Source organism: Bison bison, unplaced genomic scaffold, assembly GCF_000754665.1.
Source record: "Bison bison bison isolate TAMUID 2011002044 unplaced genomic scaffold, Bison_UMD1.0 scf7180017864456, whole genome shotgun sequence".
Lineage (NCBI taxonomy): Eukaryota > Metazoa > Chordata > Mammalia > Artiodactyla > Bovidae > Bison > Bison bison.
This window is the reverse complement of record NW_011495018.1, coordinates 9,294,952-9,305,997: the sequence shown is the minus strand read 5'-3', so window position 1 is coordinate 9,305,997 and position 11,046 is coordinate 9,294,952. Positions and strand designations below refer to the sequence as shown.

The window sequence follows — 11,046 nt, the reverse complement described above, 5'->3', positions numbered from 1 at the left end:
GCAGGAGACATGAGTTCGATCCCTGGGTTGGGAAGATCCCCTGGAGAAGGGAATGGCAACCCACTCCAGTATTCTTGCCTGGAGAATTCCATGGACAGAGGACCCTGGAGGGCTACAATCCATGGGGTCACGAAGAGTCAGACACAACTGAACAACCAACACACACACACACACACACACACACACTTGAAGAGCAAGCTGGAGGATTAAATCAGATGGTATGCTGAAAATGATCAGTGTTGTTCCTGGCAAATAGTTAGATGCTCAATGGATAGAGATGTATCTTTATAGCCTGAGCAGCAGTTTTAAGTACTAATCCTGGCCTTCGATTTGGGGGAATGTCAGCCCTGTGCTCTGTCAGCCAATGACTGGTGTCCCACCTAGGCGATCACCTAGGCCTAGAGCACCTAGGTGCTCAGTCCACATAGGCTCAGCTCAACTGTGAATTTCATCTGCTCCATTAGCCCCTTGTCGTGTTCCTGAGACAGTCGACTAGCCTGGGCATGTCCTTGTCGTGGTGACAGCAGAGGGTAAGAGGGCAAGCTGTTCAAACCTTCAGCCACCTCATGTCCGCTAACATCCCATCAGCCAAGGCAAGTCACATGATCAAAATCAAAGTCAAGGGGCAGGAAAGACACTTTGGAGTTCCTGCAGGAAAAGGCTGTGTATTTGGGGCCATGGATGCAGCCCACTACAGTGTGGGAGGAACTGCTTTTCTTTAACAAACACAAAATTTCATCTTCTTTATTTCCTCAGTGGGGATTTATTCCTTGTGGTCGTGGGAAACATAAACTTGGAGAGCCTAACAAAGGTTTTGTTTAATTTAGGTAATAAAGGACTTATTCTGGTAACCCTTCTGCACGTTCAGACTTGTCAGCTAACAAGATCGATACGGGGAGGGTGGAGTCCTGAACGGTACTCACGACACACACGTCCTTGGGCACTTGCCCCCTAGCCCTCAGCCCACCCCCACCAGCAATCCTGTTCTTGGCGCCAATGCTGTTATTGTTGCTTCTCCCACTTGGGGGCGCTGTTGACTTTGACAGGCGCTGGATCAATCCGTATTTCACAAGTTCTGTAAAGCAGATCACTGGCAGTGGAAAGCTGAGTTAACTAGCTCCCAGCTTCGCATTTATTTCAGAAATGTAATTGTGCCTCTCATAGGTCAATGCCCTGGGTTCTGCCCAGCTGGCCAGTACTTGTGGTTGGGTCTGTGGGTTTCTGTGACACAATGAGCTTTTGGCTCTATCACTCAGAGATGCCAACGACTCCATCTCTCTGTCTCTTCTGGCTCTTCATTATGCTTCCTTCCACTGGGACTGGGGTGTGGACTGCGGGGAGAAGGAACCTGAGAGATGAGGCTCCTTGCCAACAGCCTAACCTCTTTGTGCCTTAGTTTCTTTATTTGCATATTGGGGATGCTCTCTTACAGGGTTGTCGTGGGAATTTATGCGACATAATTTAGTGAGAATTTAGAACGGAGTCTGGGAAATAAATACCCAATTAACACGTGTCATGCGGTGTCCCTGGGGTTCTTTGGCATGTACGGACACAGCTAACATCTGAACCCAGAGATCCAGGATGAAGAAGTACGGCTGAGGAAGGACCTCTCCCCGGAGGCTTAGGGGGCTTGGACTCTGGGAAAAGGTGATCCTGCCTCATGTTTGCTCCCATTCTGATCTCAGTGCCGAGTCCACTCGGAGAGTGGGAAGAGGCCACTCTAAGAGCCAAGGATATAAAGGAACCCATCGGTTTTTATCAGAGAGCAGTTCTGGGAGAGGTGGACCAGAGACCATGATCCATGGGGTAGCGCTGATAGGAGAACTGAGTGCTCAGCGCCAAGTGTACCAAGAACCAGCCGTTTTATGCCCCTAGCAACCACCACGTGGTCCCCGTTTCCCTCTTAGGAAGGGAAGCACTGAGTCCCAGAGGCGGGTCCAAGGTCTGCATTACTCTTCCCAGAAAATTAAATTGGAGTTTTGCATGTTGAAGATCCCCTGGAGAAGGAAATGGCAACCCACTCCAGTATTCTTGCCTGGAGAATTCCAAGGACAGAGGAGCCTGGCAGGCTACAGTCCATGGGGTCACAGAGAGTTGAACACGACTGAGCTACTAACACTCACTTCCCTTCATTTTTGCATGTCGAAGGTATCAAGTCAGAAGCCCTTTGTGTGGTCTGCTGCAGGAAGTCTTTTTGTCTTTGAGAAACTTAATAGACTTTCCTCTTTTCTTCTCTCTCTCTTTTTAGTCTTTTATTGAATTTGTTAGAGCTTCCCTGGTAGCTCAGTTGGCAAAGAATCTGCCTGCAATGCAGGAGACCCTGGTTTGTTTGATTCCTGGGTCAAGGAAGATCCCCTGGAGAAAGGGTAGGCTACCCACTCACTCCAGTATTCTTGGGCTTCCCTGGTGGCTCGGTTGGTAAAGAATCTGCCTGCAATGTGGGAGACCTGGGCTCGATCCCTGGATTGGGAAGATCCCCTGGAGGAGGGCATGGCAACCCACTCCAATATTCTTGCCTGGAAAATCCGGGTGGACAGAGGAGCCTGGCAGGCTACAGTCCATGGGGTAGCAAAAGAGTTGGACACAACTTAGTGACTTTCACTTCACTTCGTTGAATTTGTTACAATATTGCTTCTGTTTTATGTTTTGGCTTTTTGGCTCCAAAGCATGTAGGATCTCAGCTCCCTGACCAGGGATTGAACCCACACTCCCGGTATTGGAAATCAAAGTCTTAACTGCTGGACTGCCAGGAAAGTGTCCCCCCACCTTTTCTTCTCTCATTTCTCTATCTTGGGAGTGAGCCCCAGACTTACAGCATGTTCCCAACATCCTGCTTCATCCCAGGCCACTTAGTCCCACAGAGTGAAGAGGACAACTCACAGATGCCATGTGTTCCATCAGCTTTTCCGATGAGCCTGAAATTAGCCTCAACTTCGGGAGCTGCAGAGCCTGCGGGATAAACGATCTTTCTTGGCAAGCAGCCAAGACACCAGGAAAAGGCAGTGGGATTACTTCTGTTGCCTGCCGTCTCCTGGCTCAACCGATGACTCGAATGTTTGTTGAGGATAGTTGAGTTCATGGCCATTGCCCCATTATTTCCAAAATCTGTTGCTCCATTTTGAGATCACAGCCTGAACTCCTGACCTTAGCCAGCCATTGCCAGATGTGTGACCCAAGCCACTAGGGGCTTGGAGTCTGGCTTGGGTCAGTCCCCCTGCTCCTGTGGGATAAACAAGTCTAGCTCCCACTGCCTTCCTGAGGCTGAGTCACTTGCAATCATCATTTCTGCTTGGAAATGGCAGCATGTGGTCAATATTATTCTGTACACAGGCTCCCCCACCCAAGCCCTCCTGCAGACACCCTGGTCCACCAAGATTTCCGGCATCACGGGAAAACAGCATGGCAAAGGTGACCCTGGCTGGATTGTGGCGAGTGTCCCTTGGCTGGTTGGATTTCTTGGAATGACTGTGAATGTGTGACTCCAGCTTTGTTGCCTGTCCTTGCTCAGTGGGACGAATCTAGTGTTGAGGGGAAAGAGTCTTGTCTTTGTTACCACCCAATCCTTGATATTATCGAGCACATTCATCATGGCCTTGCCTGGGCTGCTGCTGCTACTAAGTCACTTCAGTCGTGTCCGACTCTGCACAACCCCATAGATGGCAGTCCACCAGGCTCCCCTGTCCCTAGGATTCTCCAGGCAAGAACACTGGAGTGGGTTGCCATTTCCTTCTCCAATGCATGAAAGTGAAAAGTGAAAGTGAAGCTGCTCAGTCATGTCCGACTCTTAGTGACCCCATGGACTGCAGCCCACCAGGCTCCTCCATCCATGGGATTTTCCAGGCAAGAGTCCTGGGCTGCAGCAGTAAATAAAACGCCGACTTTGTCTCTAAAGGCTGCGGAGCCTAACCCAGAGGGCGTGTGGGGAAATAGGTGACTAGAAGACCCTGCAGAAGGAGTTTTAACAGGGGGAAATCTCGGGACAGGGCGGTGTTTAGGGCTTCCCACCTAGCCTCCCCAGAGGAAACAAACACTAAGCTTATCTGGAGGAAGAGTGGACGTTCGTCCACTGAGAAGGAGAGGGAGCTATGCGTCCACAGATGGGAAGCAAGAGGTGCTGGGTTCCGACTCTTGAGAAGGGCTGGAGCAGGCAGTGCAGGGAAATGAGGCTGCAGAGACAGGCACAAGCTGGTTAGCCACGCTACCGAGGCTGGCTTGCCCCTGGGAGCAATGGAGGAGACATCGAAGATTCTCAGCAGGAGAGAGGCAAGATCAGACTGGCGTTTCAGATGGTCAGGCTGCAGTGTGCGGTGTGCATCAGAGGGCACCAGATGGATGCCTGGTACCTGGCAGCGACTGGGGGGAGATACTGGTGGCTTGGATGAAGGTCACAGTAACAAGGGCAAGGATTCACCCAAGGAGATATGGATGAATTCAAAAGACATTCCATTAGATCTGGGCAAATGATCAGGTGAGACAACATTCAGGATACTGGCTTGGGCAACTGGAGGCGGGTGGTGCTATATCCTGGCAGAGGATTGGGGTTTGGCTCAGGGTGGATTCTTCTTCATTTTTTGGCCATGCTGCTTAGCTTGCAGGATCTGTTCCCTGACAAGGGATTGAACCCAGGACCATGGCAGTGAAAGCCCAGAATCTTAGCCGCTAGGCTACTGGGAAACTCCCTTGGGAAGATTTTGAGTTTGATGGTGGACACATTGGGGCATGCATGACGCTAACCAGAAGTATTGCTGAGTTAATTTCCCAGACATGTGCAGAACCCTCTCTTCCTTTCTCCAGCGGTTATTTATTGAGCACCTACTATATGCTAGGCTTTGTTTTAGACACTTACCCAAAGAGGTGTCATTCAGCATCCAGATGCAACCTCACATACGTCCGTGGTAAGGATGCTCACAAACTGACAACAGGAATGAGTGATTTGAGCTGGTCATCAGACAGAGCTTACAGTTTGTCAGACTGGTAGACCCCTGGGGACCTGAGGAAACTGTCCCAACAGGAGAGAGGTGATAAGTTTGGTTCAGGAATGCTTTAGGGATGCTTACACTGGAATGATAACTTGTTGCAGATCAAGAAAAATGTCAGTGTTAACTCCTGGATTTTTTTTGTGTTTGTATTTTTTTTTCTTGAGGTTATGCATTTCACAAATTCAGAAGATTTTCCCTGAGAATTTGAAGAACAAGACCATCCAAAGCAGAGAGGCAGGTGAGTTCCTGTCACCAGTGAACTCCTCAGAACGTTGCTAATCTCAGAGGCATCATGTGGTCTCTGTGGAAGAAAACCAGTGGCCAGGTCACTAGTCTGGAAGCTTCTGTTCTTGCTGACTGCACAATGTCCCACGTGTAACGTGTGCTAAATCGCTTCAGTTGTGTCCGACTCTCCAATCCCATGGACTGCAGCCTGCCAGGCTCCTCTGTCCATGGAATGTTCCAGGCAAGAATCCTGGAGCGGGTTGCCATTTCCTACTCCAGGGGATCTTCCTGACCCAAGGATGGAGCCCACATCTCTTATGACTGCTGCATTGGCAGGCGGGTTCTTTACCACTAATATCCCTTGGAGAAGGGAAAGGCTTCATTCCAGTATTCTGGCTTGGAGAATCCCATGGACTGTATAGTCCACGCCATCGCAGAGACCTGGACATGACTTTCACTTCATTTCATTTCACTGGGAATTCCCAACATGTAAATAGGTGCCATCAAAATTATTTCCCAAATGCACAACGAATGAAATCAAGCTTGGCAAACACATTTTCATATGCTAATGGCCGTGATGAATATAGACCTGCCGAGTTTACTAAGTAGACTGGATTGGAAGACGAAGCAGAGGCTCATCCAGCCCGGGGCAGCTGTTCTGGGTCCCTCGGGGTCTAAGCAGTCACACTTGGACGCCCACATCTGCATTCATCCAAGAGGACTAATCTGCAGTAGGATGAGGCATCAGACTGGGTCTGTCCAGCTGGGAAAGTCCCACTGAGCTCCACGAGGGGCCTGGACAGTCAGCTCCTTGGTGGAGCTTTTAGGGATTAAACCCCCCCCCCCCCCACAGCATGGCCGTCTGAGGTCAGAGCCAGCCTCCCTCTCCAGTGGAGGCTCATCGATTTCTTTTTACCTTTCAATTCTGGTTGATGGTGGGGTGGGAGGGGGGTGAGAAGTACTGTGAGGCTGTCTCCAGACTCGGGAGAAAGAGTTCCAGACGGGTTGTGTTGTCAGCCCTGCGTTGCCAGCCTGAAAGCAGAAGTGGGGGGGCGGGGACACTCTTTATCTGCAGTTCTGCCCTTTCTCTGCAATCTTGTCTTGGGGGAAAGTTCCTTCTAATCCAGCAGAGCCAGTCTGTCACCTAGGGTGACCCAAGATTTGAGATGAAAACCCAGGTTCTCGACTCCCAGCACCGAACAACATCGTAAAGCTGGTGAATAACAATAATTGTAACAGAAGAGGAAACAGGTGCCCAAGGTCACACAGTCAAAATAATAACAAAGCCAGTAAGTATAGGAGGTGGGGCTGGTGAACCCCAGGTCCTGGCCGGCACTGGGATTTAGGGTTTGGAGGGATCACCCCAAGCGTGGCTCCCTTCTCCACAGCTCTGTGCTAATGCAGGACTGCAGCCTCAGAGCCCCATTTACCCACAGCCTCTCCTGTCTCACTTGGCTGGGTATCTCTGGATCCTCCATCTGCCTTCCTAGCCAAGTCTCTTCTTCTTTTTTTTAAAATTATTTATGCTACCGCATAAAGAACCCTCTTCACATTGTAAGCCCATTTCATCCCTGTGAGCTTGGGCTTTCTGATGACCTCCATTCCCTTGAGGAAAGCAATGCCGATGAGAACTCTGCTCTCTGGGGATATGGGCTTTTTTCTGTAATGCTGTTGCCTTTCTGGTGGGTAATAATAAGGCACTAACGGCCCAGCTTCACTGGTGGCTCAGAGGTAAAGAATCTGCCTGCCATTGCAGAAGCCAAGAGTATTATCCTTGGGTCGGGAAGATCCCCTGGAGGAGGAGATCCCCTGGAGGAGGAATATACCCACCCCAGTATTCTTGCCTGGAGAATCTCTATGGACAGAGGAGCCTGGCGGGCTGCAATCCATGGGGTCACACAAGAGTCAGACACGACTTAGCAAATAAACAATGACAGCCCAGTACTTTTTCAACAGGGGACCAGGTAGCAATTTTTCTCCTCAGAGGACATTCGACAATGTCTGGAGATATCCTGGGTTGTCACAATTCTGGGGTGGGAGACTGGCTACTGGTATTCAGTGGGTAGAGGCCAGAGGTGCTGCTGAACATCCTCCCGTGCTCAGGACAGCTCCCTCCATCCCCCCCAAAACAGAGAATTGAAAGTGAAAGTGGTAGTCGCTCAGTCGGTAATGGGGGAGACAAGGTGAGCCCCACTCCAAGAGTGTGGCAGCCAGTGTCCCTGCCCCATGGAGCTTTTCTTCCAGCCCCCGAGTTGGAGGGCAGCCTATGTGCCCCTCTTGGTCGGCAGCCCTGGTGGACATTTATCACTTTCTAAGTTACCCTGTGAGTCTGCCCATCGGATCCACCTGGCTGTCAGGAAGCTCCGTGGGGCTGGAGCTTTGTTCCTGAAAGGCCCAGCAAGGCTGCCTGTCCACTCGTCTGCTCAGTAACGGGACGGACAGAGAGGATGCGGGAGAAAGAGTGACAGCGTGTTCAGGTCGGGGCGTTGCGACACCCTTTGCTCAGGATCTTTTCCCGTCCTCAGATGTGATTCTCGAATGCCTTGGCTTCAAATGGGAACTCCACCAGCCCCAGCTTTTTCAGTCCGAGACCTTGGCCAAGCTCTACCTGATGGGCCTGGCCCGGGGCAACGCAAACCCTGAGAAGGAGTCAGTGAAGATTCTGCAAGGTAGGTTCTCACCCAGGGCGGGCGCCCCAAGGACCTCTGGTTAGAGAGGCCCCAGATGGGCATTTGGATACTTGTTGGGGGACCACGATCACCCTTACAATTAAGAACAAGGCTCGTGGTCTGACCTCATCACCGGACTTAACCTCAGTCTCCGTGGCTGTAAAATGGGATAATGGTTCTGTTGTGTTTCGCTGTGGAGGAGGAACAGGTGTAAAGTTCTAGAGCAAAGCCTGGCACAGCGTGAGCACTCAGTAAGCGTCAGGTATTTTTTCACAAGAACACATTCTTTTCCACCTGCTACGGAGGAGGCTCTGCCTACTTCTTTGAGAATATGGGTGGGTGCTGAGTCCGAAGATGGGTTTTCTAGAAAGAGGGCATGGTTTTGACATCTGTGGCTTGTTTGGCCCTAAGCGTGCTTGTTGGAGCTTTACACGTGTCCATCAATTTTCTTTGTTCTTTTCCTTTCGTTTCTCTTTTCTTAATTCCACCTCACACCCAAAGCTATTTAGGTCACTTCTTTCTTTTTTCTCTTGATTTTTAATCCTAGTAATCCCCAGTCGCTCCTTATCTGTCCCACACGTTCCTCTCCTGCAGCCTTGCCAGCTTCTTCTCAGGTAATATAGAGTGGCGTCTCCTCCAGACACCTCATAAGCAGGTGCCATGGAAAAATTCGAGGCCTGCGGGGCAGCCGGCATGCCAGCCAGGATGGAATCACATTTCCAGGACGTGGCAGTAAAGCTCTGATATTCCAGAGCCAGATAGGCTGCCGGAGCCCTCTGTCACCGCCCTGCCCTGAGCCAGGAGGAGGAACCTGGCTGCCTGCCGGAATCTTCCCGGCCACGGAGCCTCTGACTCAGCCCTTCCCGAGTGAGCTGGGAGCCCAGAGCAGGCTGCGGCATTCCCACACAACAGTAACGGGCTTCACACTGCCTCAGAATCTTCTTTGCTCTTCCTATGCGTTTGTCCCACTGTCTTCAAAGTGACACCAAGCTCTTTGCCCATGGCCCCTGTGCCCAGGTCACAGCTCTTCCTGGGAAACCAGTGAAAGGCTGTGGAGGTCCAGACAGTGGGTGCCTTGAAAATCAAGAGAATTTGTGTTTTTTTTTCCTATTCTCCCCCAAACTTCCCCTCCTATCCAGGCTGCCACATAACACTGAGCAGAGTTCCCTGTGCTGTGCGGTAGGTCCTTGTTGGTTATCCATTTTGAATATAGCAGTGTGTACATGTCCATCCCAAACTCCCTAACTACCCCTTTCCCCCAGCAACCATAAGTCTGTGAATCTTTCCGTTTTGTAACTAAGTTCATTTGTATCATTTCTTTCTAGATTGCACATATAAGGGATGCCTTAAGATATTTCTTCCTCTCTGTCTGACTTCACTCAGCACGATACTCTCTAGGTCCATGCATGATGCTTCAAATGGCATTTTTCCATTCCTTTTAAGGGCCGAGTAATGTTCCATTGTATACACGTGCCACATCTTTATCCGTTCCTTTGTTGACGGACATTTAGGTTGCTTCAGCGTCTCAGCTCTCATGAACAGTGCTGCAGTGAACATTGGCATGCACGGATCGTTTCAGCTCATGTTTTCCTCCGGATGTATGCCCAAGAGTGGGACTGGAGGGTCATATGGTGTTTGAAAAAACTCTAAAAATAAGAAAAAACTCTATTTTTACTTAAGGAACCTCCATAGTGGTGGTATCAATTTACCTTCCCACCAACAGCGTAGGAGAGTCCCGTTCTCCCCACACCCCCTCCAGCACATATTGTTTTGCTATAGCCGTTCTGGCTGGTGTGAGGTGATGTCTCATTGTAGTTTCGGAAAGTCAAGAGAATTTGGAAGGGGAAAACAGTGCTATCGTTAATGCCTTTACTAAGTCTAGAGTGGTGTCAGTTGGGACCTCCCTGGTGGTCCAGTGGTTCAGACTCCAAGCATCCATTGCAGGGGCACAGGCTCAATCCCTGGTTAGGGAACTAAGGATCCCACATGCCATGTGGTGCAGCCAAAAAACCACACACACAGAAGACATAGAACAGGCTCACTTGAAGGATGGGGCCCTCCTAAGACAGCCGTTCTAATTGCAGCCCCGTGCTAGAGGCTGGGCCCGGCTGGGGGACATCAGGCAGGTGCAGGAATGAGACTTCAGTGGCCGAACTGTCACAACTTCTCAGTGTCTCCCCTGCAAGTACCATCAGTTGTGTCCAGCCCTGGGACTTTTGTTTCCAAGATTTTCAGTGCATGCATGTGTGTTAAGTCACTTCAGTCCTGTCAGACTCTTTGCAATCCTATGGACTGTAGCCCGCCAGGCTCCTCTGTCCATGGAATTCACCAGCCAAGAATACTGGAGTGTGTTGCCATTTCCTCCTCCAGAGAATCTTCCCAACCCAGGGATCGAACCTGTGTCTCTGTGCCTCCTGTATTGAAGGGGAATCTTTACCACTAAGCCACCTGAGAAGCCCTCAGGCTGCTCACAGCCTAATGAGAGAAAGAGGGAGGGAAGGGGGAGGGCCGCTGTCAGTGTGACCTTCAATGTCCCTGCTTTGAAAGTCACAGTAGTTGTGTCTGATCATTGGGAAAAGTTGCCCCATGGGGACATGATTCAGTTCAGTTCAGTTCAGTCCCTCAGTCGTGTCCGACTCTTTGCGACCCCATGAATCACAGCACGCCAGGTCACCCTGTCCATCACCAACTCGCGGAGTTCACCCAGACTCACGTCCATCGAGTCAGTGATGCCATCCAGCCATCTCATCCTCTGTCGTCCCCTTCTCCTCCTGCCCCCAATTCCTCCCAGCATCGGAGTCTTTTCCAATGAGTCAACTCTTCGCATAAGGTGGCCAAAGTACTGGAGTTTCAGCTTTAGCATCATTCCTTCCAAAGAAATCCCAGGGCTGATCTCCTTCAGAATGGACTGGTTGGATCTCCTTGCAGTCCAAGGGACTCTCAAGAGTCTTCTCCAACACCACAGTTCAAAAGCATCAATTCTTCGGCGCTCAGCCTTCTTCACAGTCCAACTCTCACATCCATACATGACCACAGGAAAAACCATAGCCTTGACTAGACAGACCTTCGTTGGCAAAGTAATGTCTCTGCTTTTGAATATGCTATCTAGGTTGGTCATAACTTTCTTTCCAAGGAGTAAGCATCTTTTAATTTCATGGCTGCAGTCACCATCT

General features: G+C 50.4%; 1 protein-coding gene across 1 annotated transcript in view; it reads left to right on the top strand.

The window, feature by feature from the left end:
* The window catches only part of BTBD16 (BTB (POZ) domain containing 16), a 52,423-nt gene that overhangs the window by 4,791 nt on the left and 36,586 nt on the right, over positions 1-11,046 (top strand). The window contains exons 4-5 of the mRNA XM_010859221.1: positions 5,144-5,217; positions 7,730-7,873. Of these exons, the coding sequence (XP_010857523.1) occupies positions 5,144-5,217; positions 7,730-7,873 (218 nt within the window). The remainder of the gene's footprint in view (positions 1-5,143; positions 5,218-7,729; positions 7,874-11,046) is intronic.